This window comes from Canis lupus, chromosome 7 (assembly GCF_048164855.1).
Source record: "Canis lupus baileyi chromosome 7, mCanLup2.hap1, whole genome shotgun sequence".
Lineage (NCBI taxonomy): Eukaryota > Metazoa > Chordata > Mammalia > Carnivora > Canidae > Canis > Canis lupus.
This window is the reverse complement of record NC_132844.1, coordinates 38,049,924-38,072,654: the sequence shown is the minus strand read 5'-3', so window position 1 is coordinate 38,072,654 and position 22,731 is coordinate 38,049,924. Positions and strand designations below refer to the sequence as shown.

Below are 22,731 nucleotides of genomic sequence, written 5' to 3'. Positions count from 1 at the left end.
TCTTCAGGAGAAGGAGATATTTTTATTTTGAAGTACTGCCTGTGAATGGTCTGGAGGAAAATTTTATTAGAGAAATGATGGAAGTCATTTGGAAAACAAAGACAAAATTAATCTCAGCAAACAGCAAATATATATTGTAGGTAATCCTAGAGTGTTGGGGAGAAAAAATTTCTTTGCCGTTCAAGATTCTTCTAGCTGATCTAAGGATTAGAGTGACATGAGACAGAGTAACATTAAAAAAAAAAAAAAGAAAACCAACAAGGTTTAATTACCTGTGCATGGAGGCCCAATAATGAAATTAAGACCTAAAGAAATGATCAATGCAGGCAGTTTCTATGCCTTTTAGATATCTTTTTTTTTCTCAGATGATGATATGCTTTTTATTTTTGGATCAACTAGACATATCACAAAAACTCTTTAATGGACAAACTTCAGTCACAACAGCATCCACATAGCAAAAGAGGATGGGGTTATAGTGGGGAGCATTTCAGGAGTGGGGTAAGGGAAGATTTCCAGGGTCCCTACTGCTTCCTGTGCCTGCAGTCACCCTGTGACCTGTGACATCTGAGAGCATGTCTTAACAGAGGGAAGATCAAGGCAGCCAGAGGCAGAGTGGCCCTGATGCCGACACTGAGACAGACTGGGCACAGAGGTCCCTCCAAGATGCCATCTTCCCACTGATAGTGATAGTCTCCAGGGAAAGCCAGATCCAGGTAGGAGGTTACAGGAAAATGACTGTGAGGAGAGTCAATAATAAATAAAATGAATATTTCTTCTCAATTTTCTAAGGCCTGGAAGATTAATTAGAAGCATGTCCAATCATAAGAATAGAGAAATCAATGAAGAATTACTAATTATAGTAATATTAATAATCAAGAAGACTTTTATTCTATTCAGTTCCACACCGATAAATGGTAGGCTAGTGAAATGGGTTTAGATTTTGGATAGCCTGCTTCAAGTAGGCCATCTTTTCTCTTTAGGAAGGTAATTGTCATAATCATATAATGAGTTGGTCAGTTCACTTCAGAAATCCAACCAAAAATTGTAAATGCCTAGTAAGTCACTTGTTTCAAAGAAGGTTTTGTGTGAGCTGTATGAGTTTTACAGGGAAATAAATTTTTTATTTGATAAATTGTAAATATTGAATAGATTTCAAAGCTGACTTCAGAAAAGGTGGCATATTGATTAACAGATGTAGGTTCTAGCAAACATGTTTTCTGTTGTATAACACCTGTCAGATATTTTAGACCTATTAATGACTTTTGAACTTTTTTGTGGTAACAAGAAGCTGTTAGTCTTGCAATTTCAATTTTTTGTTGGTGTTATTTCATTTGTTTGTTTTTCCCTCTCTAGAGAATGCTTAGCCTTTGAAGTTTGTTCTTAACTTCTAAGCAGGTCCAAATTGGAACAATTGTTTTATCCACTTTGAAGTTTTACTCTTATTTCAGGATTATGCTTTCTAATGGTTTATTTAGATTACATAAAGTTTGTGTTTTTTTTTTCTATATTTTCCTTCTTAGTCAATGTCTTTGAAGTTGTTTAAGGAACTCATCAGGGAAGAGATTTTAGCACATCTATATATAGTATTTCTCTTGCCTGTTGATATTAAAGTCTTTTCAAAAATATGATTCATTAGAGTACTGATAGCTCATGAAAGTGCTTTCTGAGATGAATTTCTTTTCCCTCTGTATATAATCATAAAGCTCATTTTCTCAGGGTATGGTTTCTTGATTTCCTAAGTGTCTAGCTTAAATAGGGTTCTTAATGAAAGCATACTGCTGAGCCTGAGGACCTATAAAAGAGGATAATTCTGGGAGCTAAAGGTAAAGCACCAAGGCAATATAGCAGTGTCCTAGTTTGAGTCACCCCTTCATCCAGACTCTTCAACCATTTGCTAGTAATTTGGAGAGTGGTCATAGGCCCATTAGAGAAATAAAGGAAGCAGTGGGCTCTCACAAAACAATACTTACTGCACACAAAATTTTATGTACAATTTTAAAGAGCATATGGATCCCCTAACTCTAATTATGGATCGTGTAAAAGGGCTCACATAACTCAGATTATAAAGTTTGCCTTAAAGATCACAAAAACAAAAAAGTACTTGGCATTCCATGGTAGAAAAGTCTTGCCCTATGTGAAGGTAAGCCATTTCTCTTCCCAAGTGACCGAAGTGAGTAAATAAACCCAACACTCACTTCAAAATATTATTGCTAAAAAAACAAACAAAAACCCAACTTCATTACTGTTTCAATTTTTCATGGGGTGTTATTCCACATCATAGTAAAAAAATCTACCACAAGCTTAACTTTCTGAAAGGTAAATAAATGATAAGATGCATTGATATAAGTAAAGAGACTAGAAATGACAGAAAATTCAAATACAACATAGAAAGCTTTCATTTAGATGAGTGGGAGACTATATAGGGACCCACATTATTTCATCTGTACCTGAAGGGCCAGCTAGAGCTATTTCTGTTCAGAATGACTTAACAGAGACTAGAGTTTTTTCTGACATTAGGCATCCTGGAAAAATATGTTATGACTCCCTGACATCAGAGGCTAGTCTTGTTCAAGCTCAGACATTTACTTATAGAGATTTCTATGTAAGGTTTATTTTAGTCTATGAAATTTTACTGCAATTGGAACTATTCAATGAGAACATGAAGGTGATGGGAAAATTGAGCACAGAATAAGAGCCCCCTAAATATCTATTTAATCTGAGAGATCCTTCACAGTGATAAACCTGTGGTTTATAATGAGGAGAAGGATTTGTCTTTGGAGTTTTTGCTTGAAGTTGTCCCTTTTGAGTTTACTATACAGAATCTTTGAATATACCATTTGTAGTTTCCACATTTGCCTGGCTGGTTTATAAAACTAAACTGAAATGGGTACAGTTTTCATGTCTGTGAACTAAGTGCATATCTGGATGTTTGATGTAAAATATGATGCAATGATAATTATGTTAAAGGACCACAGTAGGCCCAAAGATCTGGAGTGTGTGTGTGTGTATGTGTGTCATTTTTTTGTCATCAAAATTATTAGTGTATCACTTTGGAAAATGAATGGAACTATAAAAATTCTTAGTAATAAGTGAAATTATAAAGGCTAGCAATTGTTGTCTTTCATTATTTTTATCCCTTTCAACAGTAAAAAATGCAAATAGCCAGGCTAGAGTAAGTTTGTCATTTGAAAAATGAGTATTTATTCCTTAGAATAGAGTTGCAATAATTACCTTAGCCTGGTTTCTTTAAAAATATATTTCAAACATGAATAAGCATTTTCTACTGAAAAGTAAAGACTACTTACAGTCTTGCCATATAGAAAGAAATAAGATTGAGTTTAGGAGATGTCTATTGACAGACTCTTTCATTTTTATTATTTTATTATTTCTTTTAAAGATTTTATTTATTTATTCATGAGAGACACACAGAGAGAGAGAGAGACAGACAGACAGACAGACAGAAACATAGGCAGAGGGAGAAGCAGGCTCCATGCAGGAAACGCGATGTGGGACTAGATCCCAGGACTCAAGGATGACACCCTGAACCAAAAGCAGGTGCTTAACCACTGAGCCACCCAGGTGTCCCCAGACTCTTTCATTTTTAAAAGGAGATAAGCTTTTAATTTGAGTTAAAGTATATATAAAATAAGTCCTTCTGCCATCAAAAAGAATGAAATTTTGCCTTGCAACAACATGGATAAAACTAGAGGGTATTATGCTAAGGAAAATAAGTCAATCAGAGAAAGACAAATATGATTTCAGTCATATGTAGAATTTAAGAAACAAAACAGAAGAACATAGGGGATGAGAAGGAAAAATAAAATAAGAACAGGGAGGGAGGCAAACCAAGAGAGACTTTGGGAAAGATTAAGGTAAACTGATTTTTTTCTTAATATTGGAACTATTATAATCACACTAATTATTTGATCTTTATGATGGGCTTCATCCATTTTTCCAACTCATTCTTGCTGTGATCAGAAAACATTATAACTCAATTTGGGTTGGTATATATGGAAATGAGGTGCAGTATAATTGTTATTGTTAAAATCATTGGAATTATTCAATCAATCTTAAATGTGCTCTTAATTATTGGGAGAAATTACCTAAAGATATTTACTGTCTTTGTGAATGAAATCATTATGTCTTAATCAGGAAAGGTTTGTTATAGATTTGTAAAATTTGCATTAGAAAACATTTGAAAAATCATTATTTTTAACATTGTTGAAATAGCAATTTAGTCTTTTTTCATAAAAGAGTTTCTTTTTTTTTTTTTAAGATTTTTATTTATTTATTCCCGAAAGACACAGAGAGAGAGAAAGAGAGGCAGAGGGAGAAGCAGGCTCCATGTGGGGAGCCTGACATGGGATTCGATCCTGGATCTCCAGGATCAGGCCCTGGGCTGAAGGCGGCACTAAACCGCTGAGCCACCTGGGCTGCCCCATAAAAGAATTTCAAGAATAATTGACAGATTTAATGTCATTGAAAATTTTAAATATCAGTGAAAACAGTATTCAGTTTCAGTTTTTTCGCCAAATAGATGTTAATTTCACAATTTAATTCAGTGACATGATCAATCCCCTAGAAAGAGTTTTGTTTGCTTTGCTCTTAAAAAGGCAATAATTTTGATCAAGAATATTTAGAAGACATTTCAGCTACTCTGTGTATAGTATGTTTTGCAAAGAACAATTAATTCTATCTTTCCCATTTCTTGTACTAAATTCACAAAATGTCAAGAAATAGAACATTCAGAGGGAGAAAATAAGAATTAATGTTTATCATTCATTGAATCCTTTATTACATCATAAATCAAAAGCAGTTATTTGATAAACAATTACTGCATGTCTGTTTTTTGTTGTTTTTATGAGTAATGATTTAATTTTGAAATGGTGAAAACTCAGATTCAAGTCCGTAATTCTTGATAGCTAAATTTTCCAACATGCCAAATATTTGCCAACCAGCTTGTTGTTGTTGATGCTACTTGTTTGTTATTTTACTTAAAATCTTTTTCATCAGTATTGTATATTACTCTTTCATTTTTAGTTTTAAATTAAACCAGAAAACCAGAAAAGGAGATTTCATTCTATTTTTTTAAAAGTTTATATGCCACAAAATAATTTTTTTGGTTGTTGCCTAAATGTATATTGTTTTGACATCAGTTATTATGTTGCCCATTGGTGCAGTTATGTTCTAGTGCTACTTAAGTGTCATAGTGTTGAGGTCATGTATATCCTTAACCGGTTTGTTTAATTGTTTTTTGTTTTTTTTTTTTTAATTTTCCCTTTCTCTCTCCTTGTGAATTAATTCTTATTGCTGTTAGTGTGCTTGTCCTTACCAACACAATGCATGTTCACTGGCCCTGTGGAGTTGAAAAACAGAAAAACTCAGGATTTTGACTGTAAAATTGTGAGGATCCAGGACTTTCGGAAGAATAAAGTCTAGGAGCTCAGATTTGTTTGTTTGTTTGTTTGTTTATTTCCAGATTAGAAGTCTTTTTTTCATTTGCTTTCCATTCTTTGGCAATATTTCCAAATAGATAATTTGCTGAGATAATTTGCTATTTTCTGCAATCTGCTGTTTAAGCTGTGGATAAATTCATGCCTGTATATCAGTTGCATTTTAGTTAAGTTGTTTCTTATTGCATCAAAGGTATGTGGAGAGTGATGGATGGAAAATTCTATATTTTAATGAAAATAGAGTTATAAAAATTTTATTTTATTTTAATTTTTGCTTTAATGTCTACCTTAATATCAAAAGTTACTTAAGGTACCTACCTAAATGTAAAAGCATAGCCATACGAAATAAGTTAAAAATGTGTAGAAAAGATTGGTAAGAAAAAATAAGGGAAGAAAATTAGGCTGCAGGTTTAACCATGAACATTCTAACATATTTTGATAAATGTACCATCAGTTATAAAACTTCAGCTTCCATAACGTGAAAATAAACCAGTCTAGTGCACACAAATTTTTCCTGAGAGTGACACAGAGGGAAGTTTCTTTTGTTCACAAGAGATAATCATTATCAGAGCATGATCCATATGAGTAACATCATCACCATGACTCATAGAGTCATATGTTGAAGGACAATATATGAAAGGAACTATGGAGGCCGTTGGGGAGATGGGGGAGGGACTATGTGAAATGTAGTGTAGACCAAGTGCATGGTTGTGTGATGCTCTGGATTAATTGAGAGTTAGATTTTAGAATATCTAAGTTGACTTCCTGCATATCCCTCACAAGGATAAAACATGTCAAAAATATTGAGAAACACTGTATTCCAAAATATATTCTCTCTGAAGTACACTTGGGAATAGTTCAGTGCAGCTAGGTAATTATGGAATCTTGGATTTAAACATCTAGGCACACTGGGCATGGATTGCCTTACATTCCTGAGTAGAAGGTCATCTCATTCTTCTCACCAGAGTACCTGTGACCCAGCCAAAAAATCATATTGGGCCCTTTAAGTCTGGACTAATGAGACTTCTGATTTTTTAAAGTAACAGTTTTTGCTATGAAAATGTTATCTAAGGTGAAGCTATTTTGAAATTATTATTTTGGAAACATAATTTTAGAATCACTTATTCAACCCTTAAATGTTTAGGAACTCTGGAAGAGAAGTCCTTTCTTGAGTCAATAGGTTAATATTTGACCAACCTTAATATATTTTGCTTTATAAAGATAAATGTATATGTGATCTAAATGCATTGTGAATATTGTTCCTTCCTTTTGTGCTTTCTCTTGCCTGATTATCTTCCATCATATGGAGTTTGAGTATAGTTGAAAGCTTTATACAATACAGTCTGATCACTTTTGCCCTTTGGCAGAGATTTAGATAGTGATCTGACAGTATTTTGCAATCTGCTTTCCTGTACCATAATTTGGAAGTTTGTAAATATGGATACTTCACATTTTTCTCTATAACAATGTTGAGGTGTAAAATATTCTCCAAATTTCTATGCCTAGCAATTTCCCACTGCCAGTATAGGAATCATATATATATATAATTATATATATAATATATAACTATAATACATATAATAAATATATATATAATGTTCTTTAATATATCTAGAAATTATTTATTTGAATACCCAAAATAAAAACAAGTGAATAAAAAATAAAATAAAAACAGGGGAAAAAACATATTTACAGTAACTTTCTTTGATAGACTCTGATTTTGAAACATCTGTTTATATTACCAAAACTGTTTGCTAGAGTATATTTATTTCCTACTAATTTATAATTTTACTACATATTTTTAAATGATAAACAGTATCATTCCCTAAGTTCTTCCATTTTGTTCTGTGTTCCCTTGGAATTCATCTTTATCATTATTTGACTATTACTCTTGTTATTTATATCACTAAAATTGTGATAATGTATCAATCTCTGTATTTTTTCATTTCCATGTCTTTGGGATGTAGAGGCTGGCAGAAGTTGATTTGACATTCAGAATTATTATTGCAAATTAATATTGTTTTGCTAGTTTTGCCTGGGTGTGAGGTCTGGATAAAGACTAACATTTTCCTTTATCAACGATATTTACATCTAGAGTGCTTTCTGGTAATGTCTCTGCTGTGAACTTGCCCAGCACTACAATTTCTTAAACCTGTGGTTAACGTCCAGTCCCCAAACAATGAAAACGTATAAACCCCGATTTTTTCCACAGGGTTTCCTGGCTGGTTATTCCGAGGCTTTGCACGTGACAACCTGTTCTCCCACGTGAATGGAATACTCAGTCTCAATGTGGAAGCCTGGTCAGTTGGAAAGTTGCAGTAAAATATTTCCCTCCTGTGTGCAGCACTTCCAAATTCTTATTTATGTAGAGTCATTGTGTTAGAAAAAAAAGAAAGGTTTCCATAAGACTGTTAATTTTGTGCTTTGCTATCCAGGGTACTTTACTCTTATATATTTAGATTCTGAGAAAAAAATTTCTCAGTCATTAGACCTCAAACCATATTTATACATGAAATTTATTCCTTTCTAGATTATTATATGTAGACATCTTTTTGCCCTATCATCAGTAATCTTAGACTTTTCTGTAGATAATTTTTATTGTCGTTTAATATAGATAATAAATATAGTCTGGTCTAGATTTTCTGAAGACGATGAACATCCTTATTATTCGAAGGCATAAAGGTGTGTGTGTGTGACTGTGTGTGTGGTTTTTTGTTGTTGTTTCAGGAGTTTAAATTAGTCAACTTCTTCTGAGGCCTGCAGCATCAGGTCAGTGCAGAGATTAAAAATAAGGATGTCATCAAGCATCACGATGCTCATTTTGGAAGTGGTGTTTTGGAAGTGTTTCTGAACTCTGAAGTGGTCTCAAAAATCTAAGTTTATATTCTTTTCAAAACTAGGAAAAATTGAGTTGATGATCAGTGTTAAGTATCTCAGATAGCTTTTTACCTCTGAATGTCTTTTAGCTTACTTAAGTAAATCCACAAAATTTTCTGTGCTTTTCCAAAGCCCCATCATTCGGGATGACTCAAGTACATCTTTAAACTTATAATTGTTTTCTTAAGACCATCAGTCTTGTTATTATTTGGGTAATTTGGCTGGGAGTATAAACTGAAAAAAGGAATCTTAGGAAGTTAGGATGCTTATAGTTTATTAGAATATAAATATTAAAATGTATTCCATAACTAAAGTCCATACCTAATAATTTTTAGGGTATAATACAAGCTGGTTTCAAGGAAACTTTTTCAAGGATATCTTGAATCATCAGAAAAAAAGTATAAAGGAATGTAATAGCCTACCTGTTTCATGATTCAGAGTAATTCATCACAAATATTTTGCTGATACATTGTATTTTATTTTTCCACATTAAAACATGATCATATAAAGAAGAAATGATGAAATACTTATTTTTACATTAAGGATACATTATGCATTCTGATCAAATTAATTGCTTCACTGTCCAGATAGAGGTTAATCTATATACTTAATGTGTAGATTACCTGACAATACTGTAAAAACAACTGTTTTCTTAATACCTTAGGCTACCCTTGGCTTTATGGAAATTAACAGGAAGATGTATGTTACTTTTTCTATATGTGATAGCCTTTTTCCTCATCCTTCATCAATTCGTATTAAAGAAATACTCATTCACTCTGAATAGTTGAGCAATTGTTTTAGATCAGGCCAATTAATTTCTGTAAATAAAGTGACTAACATCTTTCTAAGCCTAATGCAGAGCATATTTTGCAGAGATTGCTCATATTATGTATATTTTAGTTATAGCTAATTAACTATAAATGTGAACTCTAACACCATGATTTCATAGTCCTAATTTCAGTTGTGTAGTTATATAATAAAATCTATTTCTGAAGTCCTTTATAATTTACGAAGTTGACACATCTCATTTAATCATCATGAAACTTTTGCAAGAAAGTGGCATTATCCCCATTTTATAGAGGAGGACAGGGTTTATAGAGATGAAGGTATATTATCAAGAATATGGCAGAGTTAGGAAGAGAGTCACAAATCTCTAATGTTAAGTAAAATGTTCTTTTTACACGAAAGCTAGTTTTTATGTTTTATAAGAAAAAACATAATTATTAGTTTCTAATACAAGATAATGCTATTAATAGAAGAATTAAAATAGAGTGAAGTTCTCTGATTATTCAAGTTTCCAAATAAGTAAACTATGGGGACAGTTCCTTAATTTTTACCTGGCGTTAGAATTGACAGAGGTGCTTATCAGTATTATTATTGGAAATATGTTTTAGTAAATATTTTTACACTCTAATGACAACTTGCATTTCTGTGGTGCTTTATAATTTGTAAAGCAATTTCATGTACTTTATCTCAGATAACTCTTAAAAGAGCAATAGGATTCTATAGGAGTTAACTCTGAGGTTGAGGGATTATCTGAATGCCTGAGCTCAGAGTTCAGTTACAAGTGTTGATTCTGAGTTCCATAAAACTGCTTTGTAGAAATTGTGTGGTAATCGTGTTGGTGTTCCATTAGCACTCAAAATCACCAAAAAGTACACATAATAACCAGAGAAGTACTAGCTCCACCAAATATGTTAATTAAATTCTAGATGAGCTACCAAGCCTCCATTGTTGGTCCCTAACAGTGTTAAACAGAGAAGGCACTACAGGCCCTTACACAAATATCTCATCTTTCTTTGGAGGTAGTTCAGCTCTGGAGGTTCTATTGAGTATAAATGGGTTCTGAATACAAACATCTTTGTACATCATTAACTTAATAAATAATAGTGAATGCATTTATTTGAACCATCAAACTCTTATACCAGGGAAAGAGTGGTATTATTGGTTCTCTGATAGAAGCAGAGCACATTGTTAACAAAGGGGAATTTTGAAAGTGAAACTTATGACAAGTATACAGAGAGCAGCCAGTCTAGTAAATCCCTACAGGCTAGATATAATGTAATTCTTCCAGCAAATAGCACCTTCTGTGTATGTGTGTGTGTGTGTGTGTGTGTGTGTGTGTGTGTGTCCTGGGCCAAAACCGGAATTTGGAATTTATATTACTTAGAATTTTTGAAGAAGTTCTTGCTGAAGACCAGTGCTGTGGAGATACCTCTAGCCATGCCTCAACTGACACAAATTCCTTAATTATGCAGCATTTGCTGTCAAATTGTGGAGTGAACATTTGTGTTCAGTAAACTAAATGAAATCACCAAAAAGTGTTTTACTATTCTAGGGACTTATACTGATATTGATTTTGCATATACATAGTATTTACATTTATTTATAGGCTTTAATATTTCACTGATTAATTATTAAATTTTGCAAGTATATCTTCTCATTTTATTTTAATGCCTGGATTCTAAGACCTATGAAACAATATTTGTTTCTTATCCCTGACTGCTAATTTAACCTAAGTAAAATTAGGCTTTCTAGGACTTTGCTGTATAGCAAATTACTGCTTATTTATTTCAAAGTTAGTTCCACTGTCATTTTTAACTTAGAGGTGGGAGCAGTCACACTTGACTTTTATAGGCATGGAACTATCTGCAATAAACTTCTAAAATAAGAGGAAATTATTTCAAAATGGTATTTTCATTATATTAATCAGAAATTAAGATTTTTTTCTCAATTCTTAGACTTTGGATATCAATTCCTATTTATGAAAAGTAGGCCTTTGTAAAATAAAAGGATTTAATATGTGTAACATTTTCACTACGTTATAACTAAAGCAGTATTTATTAACTTGTGTGTTAACCATGGTACTCAGTGTAAAAATACCCCACCTTGTCTCAAAGTAAAAACTCATTCTTGGAACTTGAGTTGGTTTTTGTGTGTGCACTGCGTATCTATTCAACATGAATGTCTGTTCGACAAACATTTTTACCAAGTATTTTAATTTATGTGCTGTGCTATAATAAATTATATTAGGATTTATTTAATTTTACTTAGTCCCAACACACATCCTATTACAGAGGATAAATAGAAATAAAAGAGGGAAACAGTTTAAGAGGCACAGGAAATCTCTGATAAGGATGATTCTACTGATTTTTGGACTATGAATTTTATAATTTCTTTGGATACCAACAATCTGTTCTATATAGGAAGAATAATTTTCTTTGAGATGACAAGTAGCACAATTACTGTGAGTCAATCTTGGAATCTGTTTCAGTCCCATCTTTTATCATCATTCATTATAATGAGGTTAAAAATATGCTGTGTATTTCTTCTGGAAATGGAAAAGAAATCCAAATTTTCTAATATTTAAAGGTTTTGGTGTAGATAACCTTTCCTTTACTACCTATACATTAGATACACATTCCACTTGGTCAAGTGTAATTATCATGTAAATTGATAGGTATTTATTGTATGAAAACAGAATTATGGTTTTATCTTTATGGTTTTAATATACTCCTACATTATCATGCATTTGTATAATTTAGAAAGAATTTTTGTTCAACTGATTTTGATCCTATTGGAACCCATTTTGCTTTGACATTAAGTACAGTAAGATAAAAAGTTTTAAATCATAGAGGCACATGTTTACACATTGTTACATTCTTTTTTTGTTGTTGTTACGTTCTCTAATCATAATAACTTGGGTTAGGATAAGTTCTCTTTACAGAAGGTTCAGGAGTCATTTAGCTGACTTTTATTCTTTCAGTGAAAGTTGAGTGCTTATTAAGTTTAATTAACTACTTTTTTCACAAGGGATAGGATAAAAGTCTGTTTTTAAAGTCTTAAAAAAATAATACTTAAAATTATAACACTTCATTGAACTTCAGCTGTTTATGAACTCAAACAATTTCAGTAGACTCAAGCATCTGATATATTCCCTGGATCTAAATTAGTGATAATAGTAAATTTGTTCCTTTATAGTTAGTTATATTGAACATTAGAACCAAAATTCTTTTGTATTCAGTCCATAAGCAAATACCCTGAATTTATCATTTTGTAGTCATGCTACTTGGAAACCAATCTCTTTAATCACCTATTAGAAAAATAATCAAGGAAAATGTTTTATATTAATGAAATACTGGATTCTGAATATTTTAGGAGGAAGTTTTGTTGAATGTTGCCTAGTCCATTAATAATAGAGAAATGTGACTTATAAAGACAAATTACAGTACTTAAAAAATCAATAATATCTTTAAAATTTAGTAATTATGTGGAAAGAAGAAAAATAAGTTTAAAACTACGTATTTAGATTTTAGAATTTATTTTTCATAAGTCTTTAAGCAAAAATGTTATATTTTAATGACTGATGATGAAGTTTGTGATAAGAAAATTCTTAGAAACTGTTCAGAATGTGAAGCAAGTATAATTATATACTGAAATATATACAAATATTATTGTATACCAAAATACTGAATGACCTCTTAATTTAGATTTAGGAGCAGTTTTAGTATATATGAACAGTACTATGTATGACCAAAATTATCACATTAAACCAATTAAATTAGACTCTCCATTCAAGATCATTATTTTTTTAAGATTTTATTTATTTATTCATGAGAGACAGAAAGAGAGGCAGGGACACAGGCAGAGGGAGATGCAGGCTCCAAGCAGGAAGCCCAATGCAGAACTCGATCCCGGGTCTCCAGGATCACACCCTGAGTGTAAGGCAGAGCCACTGAGCCACTCAGGTGTCCCTCAAGATCATTATTATATAAAGGTTGTAGATGATAGGATACCATTACTTGAAAGCATTGTTTTTAGATTAAAATGTGCTCAGTATCCTCACCAAAACATACTAGAAACATAAGCCTTTGGTTTTTTGTGTATAAGGAGCACTTTTTGCACAGGAAATATTCATCAGATATCTATATCCAGATTTAATTAGGACAAGATGATTGAGACACAGAGTGAACCACCATACAAGGAGTTGATGCATGAGCCAGACAAGGATACCAACAAGAAGTACAGTTTTTAATATCTAAGTTATTGAAGAATACAAAAAACTTCTTTTAGAGTCTTTAAAATGGGATGGATTTTTGTCATATTTTTAACCTCAAAGATTTTTCAAAGCAGCTAAGCTTTCAACTTAATGACTAATTTTCTTCTTTAAGCCCCACAAATCTCGGTGATTTTATTAATTTATCACAGTATTTCAAAATGAGTCAGCATTTAAGAAGTCATCAGACTTTTGGGGATCCCTGGGTAGCTTAGTGGTTTAGGGCCTGCCTTTGGCCCAGGGCGTGGTCCTGGAGTCCCTGGGATGGAGTCCCGCATCGGGCTCCCTGCATGGAGCCTGCTTCTCCCTCTGCCTGTCTCTGTCTCTCTCTGTCTGTCTGTCTCTCTCTCTCTCTGTGTGTCTCTCATGAATAAATAAATAAAATCCTTAAAAAATAAAAAAAAAGAAGTCATCAGACTTTCTTAGGGGAAAAGCTTTGTGAATTGTTACAATCTTTTGAATGATAATTGTAGTTACTACTTAAAACTGCTTACAATTTTATAGTATGATACATAGTTTTTCTTTCAAGAGGAATGGTATCATAATACTAAAGACAAAACAACTTTAAAAATAAATATATGGGCAGGGGATGAGCAAAATGGGTGAAGGGAAGTGCAATATACAGGCTTCCAGTTATGGAATGAATAAGTCATGGGAATAAGAGGTACAGCATAGCAATACAGTCAGTGGTACCATAATAGTGTTGCATGGGGACAGATGGTAGCTACAGTTGTGGTGAGCACAGTATAAAGTGTAGAGATGTTGAATCTCTATGTTGTACATGTAAAACTAATGTTAACATTGTATGTCAACTATATTCAAAGAAAAAATTTTCGTAAAAAACATGACGTTTTACAAACAGTAAAAATAAAGGATAAAAAAAAAACCTTTTACAACTTTCCTTATATTCCATTAACTGAGGTGATCCAAAAGAAGAGCAGAAATCTATAATCATTGCCACCAAGCCATGTACACATTTTAAAGTATGTGATTTTGAAAGGGGTATGTACTCTGTATGAAACAGAAATAGAATATAGTTTCTGCTAATGCAGTTTCTAGTATTTACTCCTTCCCAGAATATACTACCATGTACATGACATATTTAAAGAACATTTTAGTATTTATTGCAGTATATATAATATTCTCCCTTCAGCCTTTCTAAGATATTATTTAAAAGGAAAAGAGAAGCAACTACTAAGAAACTTAAATGTATAGACTTCTTTATGCCTGTGGATTTTAATCATTTTTACATTTTCTATCACATTTCTGTTATAATGCCTATATCTGCCATGCCTGTCATCTACATGCAATTCTTTGCTTATGTACTTCACAGATATCAGCCAGACACATTTTCCCAACATTAAGCTAGATTTCTGTTAGTTGGCATGCTTGACTCACTTTCTTAATCATCTTCTCTTTCAAGATCCATCAAGAGAAAAATTTTCATGTATTTAATCTAACATTTAAAATGTAAAAGATGGGATCCCTGAGTGGCGCAGCGGTTTAGCGCCTGCCTTTGGCCCAGGGCGCGATCCTGGAGACCCGGGATCGAATCCCACGTCAGGCTCCCGGTGCATGGAGCCTGCTTCTCCCTCTGCCTATGTCTCTGCCTCTCTCTCTCTCTGTGTGACTATCATAAATAAATGAAAAAAAAATTTTAAAAAAATGTAAAAGATCATTTATTCTCACATTCAAAGGCCATACGGGCCTTTCTTCCTATGCAAATACTGAAAGCACTGCTGCTTTCCATTAATTGTCTTCTTTTTTTTTTCAGGCCCTTTCTTTAGCATTATATTTTTAAGCCAAAAAAATGAAAATTAAAGTTTCATAAGCTCATGCTTACAAAATTAGTATTTTTAAAGTTTTCTAAAGTCTTTTTTATGGCTTAGTAAAATTGAATTTTCTGTTCGTTGTATTGTACTCTTGCTAAAAGTTCTTCTTGATACTTAATTTATTAAACACTATGTTCTAAAATGTATGCCCTATTGCCAGTTGATGAGGGAAGAGGATTGAGACCAAATATTAATTTTGAAAGGATATGATATAGTTCAGAAGAGTAGAAAAAGAGACACTAAGTTTTAATACTTAGTTCAATGAATATAATTTCTGCCACTATCACTAGATGGCAGGCTATGCCTTGGTATAGTTAGTCTTTTGAGGGAAAGTGGAATGGGTTAATCCAGTTCTTTCAGTACTTTTTATGTGTGTTTCTTTAATGAAAATAAAAGGTAGTATGTAGTATTAAGCGCATTTATAACACATCCATTCCAAGGATTCAGGTCACACCTTGGCAATACAAGGGTGTATCATTCTGGGATGTACACACTGAAGATTATGGTATTCATAACCCTTTGCTTTATAGATGAAGAAGTCATACTTAAAATGATACATTCTCCACTTTAAAACATTTAAACACTTTTAATTTTTTTCCTGTGGTGCAGGTGATTTGGATTATTACTGGTTGGATCCTGCTACGTGGCATAGCCGGGAAACATCACCTATTAGTTCGGTAAGCTTTCTGGGAAGTGAAAGTTTGGAGCTTGGGGACGATATGTGCTGTTCATAGTCCTGTGTTTTATATATGATAGATGACAATCTTACTCCTTTTCATTATATGTACATTTTAAGAGAGAAAATATTCATTGCAATTTAAGGCAATGCAGTTTATTTTTTAATATTTTATTTATTTATTCATGAGAGACACACACAGAGAGAGGCAGAGACATAGGTAGAGAGAGAAGCAGGCTCCATGCAGAAAGCCTGATGTGGGACTCGATCCAGGACTATAGGATCACGCCCTGGGCCAATGGCAGGTGCTCAACCGCTGAGCCACCCAGGCATCCTGGCAATGCAGTTTAGAAGGGAAAAAAAATCACTGAATAAGTTTAATAAATTTTAAATTTAATCAAAAAACAATTGATGACTATATATAAATTAGATATTATTTAGTTAATGATATTAACAACTCAAAATACAGAATCATTTTTTCTTTATATAGGCAGATATATTTTAAATTTCAATTTAATTCATTTCAGAACAATTTTTTAGAGATTTACTTAATTGCTGATACTTTTAGAACTATTTAGTTTAAGAGTCTACTACAAATAAAATGTAGCTGTAAATGCAAATTGTTGTAAGCCTAGGGTAGAACCCACCAGAATAAAGATTTCCTTCTAGAGAGCCTTTACCTGAGGAAATAACATCCTGCTACAACCAATAATTATATGTCTATAGGAAAGAAAATAACTTACCTTTTTAAAAACTTTATTCATGTTTTAATAGCATCCTGTAACGTGGCAGCCATCTAAAGAAGGAGACCGATTAATTGGACGTGTTATTCTTAACAAGAGAACAACCATGCCCAAAGAATCAGGTGCATTACTGGGTCTGAAAGTAAGTATGCTGGTTTAAAGTGTTTCTTAAGGGCGGATCACAGTATGGGTTGCATTCAGCAGTTTCTAACTGATTTTTAAATATCTTCCTCTCTTCTCCAAAATAAAGTCCTTCTTGTGAATATATCTTGTTAATATACTGAAGTCTTAATGATAGATTTAGTGTTTTATATGGATTAATATTTCAAAATCATTTTATTAATATGGCATACAGATGTGTTAGGAAACTGCCATAAAATAGAGGAAAATAAAGAATTTTTATCTGAGTATAAAGTTCAAGGACAATTTTTACATTAAAAAGATTTTAATGGATGATAGTAAAGTTAGATAATGTGAACTGCATAATTTTATTATATCTTGACAAGCAACATAAAATATCATTAAAGAGATTGTTTCCTAAGTATAATAGAATTTATGGTAATACCAAAAGAGTAAAATGTATCTTTTAAAAATATTAACTGATTCCCACTGCAAAAAATTATGTTTTATTATCGAAAAAATATATGTATACATTTTATCTTATATGTTTGCATGTATATATTATATCACATGGTTTTTATTTGCTTTCAGAAACTTAGAAACACATTCAAAGTTGGGCTTTAAAATTATTTACCAATGTATTATACTATTGTTGTGTGATAGTTTGACTTCTTCAAAACCATTGACTATTAATCCAACCAAAACTTTTCTTCAGTTAATGCACATCATATCACCTCATCAGTTATTACCGTTAATTTCTCTTGCTATGAGATAATTCTGATTACCTCCACTAATGAGCATGTCCCAAAGAATTGTGGATCAACCTCAAGCTTTGGGAATTTGCCCTGCACTTTTAATTATACATACTTAGCACCTGCATTGGGAAAAATTAAATTTAGAAACTTTCAGATGTATGTAATTTTAGTTACAGTAGAAAAGCTATGTAAAAGTGTTAAATATTTAGTAAAATAACTCAGACTTCAAGAGTTAGATTAGAACACATACATATTTCAGATGAAGTCATGAATGAAGATGGTCAATAGCAGAGATAAACTTAGGCTATTCCTCATTATACCATGGTGAATTGCTTCCCCAAAGTAGCATATTCTTGGTTTGAATCTATAGTCATTATGTCTTAGGTCTATATTGTACTGAAGGTATACAAAAGAGTTAAAGAACTTATGTGGCAGTGGTGCATCATGTGCATATAGAACTATAATTCAAATGGTTGGCATGAATTTTGAGGATAAAGAAAAATGAATCCTAATATAAACTATGTCACACACTTCTGTAAGTAAGTCTGGAAGACCTGGCACTTGTCTTGTAAGGATATACATTATTCATGGTGCCCTTGCATATTGTTAGGTCAATATAAGTAATCAGTATATGAACTTCCTTAGGACACAGGATCATCTCAAACATAATGAGATATTTTCTTTTTAAAACTACACTGCCACTCCATGCCAGTGTAGCTCAGTTGGTTAAGTGTCTGGCTTGTTTTTAAGATTTTATTTATTTGAGAAAGAGAGAGAGCACAGCAAGAGGTTTGGGGAAGAGGATAGAGAGAAGCAAACTGCTGGCTGAGCAGGAAATCCAAAGCGGGGCTCTGTCCCAGGACCTCAGGATCACAACCTGAGCTGAAGACAGACTTTTAACCAACTGAGCCATCCAGATGCCTCAAGTGTCTGACTCCTGATCTTAGCTCAGGTCTTGATGTCAGGATCATGATTTCAAGCCCTGCGTTGGGGGCCTACTTAAAAAAATAATAATAAAATAAAATAAAAAAAAATAAAAAACATACTGCCACTCATTTAATCAAAATATATTTCAGTTTATTAATGTACCTACACTCAATCCTAAATACATTGTAAGAGACTGTAGGAGTAATTCATCAAAGTAATAAATTTATGTTTTGATATGAATTTTGGGAACTTATAAATTTATTATTGTCCAGGTTGTTGGAGGAAAAATGACTGATTTAGGACGTCTTGGTGCCTTCATCACCAAAGTAAAGAAGGGTAGCCTTGCAGATGTAGTTGGACACTTGAGAGCAGGTAAAGTTTATTTTTAACATTTAGACAGTGTGTACTCTTTGCATGAGATGGTGGTTTTCAATTTGGGGTAAGTTATATATAAGTCAATTAAATAAATAATCTTAGTGCATGACTGAAAACTTTTTTCCTGGTGTGAATATTTATTGATGGCAATAATAGGTAATGATACATCAGTAGCAGTTTGGAGAGAGTAAGATTAGGAATCTTTGTGTTAATTTGTGTAAAAGTAAATAGATACAAAGTGCTGCAGGATCACTAGTTTATGTAGATGGCTGCATAATGTTGCTACAAATCCAAAACAATTTAGCCTTGTAGAAAAAATAATATAGCTAATTAATTCCTTAGTTTATATTTTAAGTTGTTATAATAACTGAAGTTTTTCACAATGGTCCCCAAACACTTACCAGTAGTAATTTTTAGTAAAATACAACCACAGTCACATTTCTTACACAGATTATGTAATAGAATAGTTGTTAATTTAATTGTGGCATTATCATACACATGCAGAGGTGCTACTTCTCGGTATTTGGAAATTTTCATAATGTTGCTCTGTAACCTTAACATATAACAAAATCATTTGATAATTCAGATATACCATATTCAGCAGCAATCTACTTTAAAATCTATTTTTGTTAAATTGTTTACTCTTCATTTTAGTTAAAATTCTGTTAATATTTTTTTTCTGATTTACTTCACAATTGAGTATAAATCTTTTGGTTGGAATGTCTGCTTATGTATTTGAAAGACAATCACAATAAAAATAAAAACAGAAAGCTGAACTGTAGAATTGAGGATGAATAACTCATAGCCCATAGAAAAAGAACATTTCTAGGCTATTTTCAGTTTTTATACCTTAAGATTGTAATTACTGAGACTTTTAGAAAAGTGTTCTATAACTGTTAAAAGACATTTTTGTTGTAATTGATTACCAGGATATCAGTTCAAAGTCATTTAAGTTTTCTCTTTTTTTTTTTAAGATTTCATTTATTTATTCATGAGACACACAGAGAGAGGCAGAGACATAGGCAGAGGGAGAAGCAGGCTCTCCAGTGGGAGCCCGATATGGCACTTGATTCTGAAACTCTGGGGTCACACCTTAGCGGAAGGCAGACACTCAACCTCTGAGCTACCCAGACATCCCAGGTTTTTTCTTTGATAGAGATTCCCTATGCAGGTATTGTATAGGGAGAAAACCCAAATCAGAGATCTTTCTCCATCTACAATACATACAGCTTTGAAGATGTGTAGAGGTATAGTACACTGTTGTTTATTATCAGGAACTAGTTATGATTTAATAAGAAAATAACTCAATCAAGAGTGACTGTGTCAATAAACTAAGTCTTACTTGTCTCTAAGGCTGAAAAAGTCAGCCTTAGAAAGTTTGAGAATCCCTTAGAAAAAGTATAAGATTCCCTTAAGTCAATGTGGTGCTCTGATCTAACTATAGAAATCTGAATTTGCAGATCAGATTATAAACATAATGGCTTTTGGTCTTTGTATTTTAATACATGATTACATAAGAGAGTCAGTGAAAGGTTTTTTTCTATATAAAATATCCCTTAGTGATAAATTTCATTTATTTTATCACCCTTAATATACCTTCAGCCTGAGAAACTTAAATCTAAAATGTTAAAAGCTCAGCTTAAATAAGTATAAACCATACAAGTAGACTTTCACTTCAAGCAATTGATGCATTTGAAAAAGTATTTTAATGAATTGGATCATATATTCTGTTTGATTGACATTATAATTTAGGAATGATCTTCCTTCTATTTGCACATAAACATCACTGGCCTCTACCGCGCTGTGCTTTTTTATTAGCTTGACCTTTGTTCATCATTTGCAATTAATCTTTAATTTTGTCATAGCTTTCTCTACTGCTCTTTCCCCTTGAGTCCATGTACTGTGCTACAACTTGGCTTACTTATCAAAAACACAAAGTCGACACTGACATGCTCCTTATTAAAGCCCTTCACTGTCTTTCTGTCATCATCTGCCTAAGTCAAAGCTCTGTAGTTCTGTTCTCTGCTAACAGTTCCAGCCACTTCCATTACCATTCACTGTCCCTTCTGTCATGGCGGTCTGCCTACAGGTCCCTGGGAAGCTGTCCACCTTTAAGACCTGATTACCTGTTCTCTACTTGGTTACTTTTCTGCTCTGTGCTCTGCCTATTGAAGTCCTTCCCATCTTTCAAAACTCAGCTAAAATTGCCTTAATTTTCAAGTGTTTCCTGATATCTCACCTGGAACACTAATTACTATATCTCCAGCACTTACCTGGCTCTACTTCTGTTCCTCAGATGAACTATCATGGTGTGTAACCTTGTAGTAAAGATATTCATTCCTTTCTTTCTTCTTCGCCACCAAATGTAGGGCCAGAAGAAATCTCTTTATCTTTCCATCACCATAATCTACATCTCTGCCTGAAGATATTATCCACATAAAAATAAATATTGTTAAACTATCTTCTACTTTAGGAGGTATTGATTTGTAAATGAACACATGCACTAAGTTAATATGGTATTAAAATATATGCTTAAAAATAAAAAAATAAAATAAAATAAAATTTATGCTTCCAGGTTGCTGTCTATAAAGAGAATTTTATAGTTCAGGGCTTTTGCAAAATGTTGACTGCAGCTCATTACTGGCTAGTTATATTAATTTAGTGGTTTGTATCCATTTTTTAAAAAATGAAATAAAACATGATAGAATAAGAGATATCAGGGTAAGTATTCTTTCAGAAAATATTTTTTCATACATGCACACATACATATATATTCCCATGACATAAACTTTATTTCCTTTGTCAAATTTAAAAGACTGAATATATTTTAATTTTATAAATTAATTCCTTTTTTAACATCAATTTATATTCATTGCCTATTTTAAAAACCTTGCTGGGTAACTTCTTAGGTCAAACTATTAGAAGTCATTTAAATGTTGATACTAACCATACTCTTCCAAACCAAAGCAGCATCACATGCCTTTCAAATATTTATTTTATATTTTTGAGTAAGCAAACATTTGGGAAAAAATACCTTAAAATGGTTCTAGTAAAACAAAATTTTTCTACTTCTTTTTAAAGACCTACCTAAAAACAAAGATTTCATGCTTACAGTTAGCTTTCATTTATATAATGATTGTATTGATTCATCAGCTTATCCTATATTTACTTAGCTAGTAAAATGTTTAGGCACTGAGAACAACAAAATGAACAGAAACAAACAAACAAAAAAATTAAGACACCTCAAAGTATCATTGAGGTTGGGATATTTCAGCTAAGCCTACCATTGTGAATTGAAGGGTACTGTGCAGAGAACCATTTGGGATCTAAAATTTCTTTAAATATTCATGAAAATAAATAATTTTTCCCAAATGATCAATTGTGAAAAGACTAGTTAAAATATCAACGATAAGCATTAGCTCATGTATTTTAACATCATATGACCCTACTTGATTAATCTTACAATATTTAACAAATTAATGAGTACTATATTAGTTTTATTATTATAAAATATTTTCTAATTTTATGTTAATGCTCACAATATATATTATATATAGAATGTGTGTGTTATGAACATCTGGAAGTGGGTTAACTGTCATGCAACAGTTTTACATCTGCTTGCTTTGTAACTTTGCCATAGCTACCTGCGTTGCCCTAATGGGTATGAATTCAGATCCTTTCATGCATTTTTATTCTGTTGTGTGTCTGGTGAAGACAATGAAGCATGACTTATAATTGGAAAATTCATGCTAATAAATGTTAATTGCTATTTCAACCAAAAACAAAGCAGGATTTATGCAGAGTTCAATAAGAATCTTTCACATATAGAGCTGCCTGCATTTATTATATGTAGGACATGCTAATTATTATTTTTTAATGTTTCCAAATAAGCTGTGCTAATTCCATCCCATAGCATG

The 22,731-nt window shown here is 32.4% G+C and overlaps 1 protein-coding gene across 50 annotated transcripts in view; it reads left to right on the top strand.

Annotated features, from left to right (window-relative positions):
- RIMS1 (regulating synaptic membrane exocytosis 1) overlaps positions 1 to 22,731 on the top strand; it is a 477,707-nt gene that overhangs the window by 295,576 nt on the left and 159,400 nt on the right. For all 50 annotated transcript variants that reach the window (XM_072832402.1, XM_072832369.1, XM_072832362.1 and 47 more), the window contains 3 exons: positions 15,828 to 15,895; positions 16,669 to 16,779; positions 18,712 to 18,811. In XM_072832402.1, coding sequence (XP_072688503.1) covers positions 15,828 to 15,895; positions 16,669 to 16,779; positions 18,712 to 18,811 — 279 coding nt within the window. The remainder of the gene's footprint in view (positions 1 to 15,827; positions 15,896 to 16,668; positions 16,780 to 18,711; positions 18,812 to 22,731) is intronic.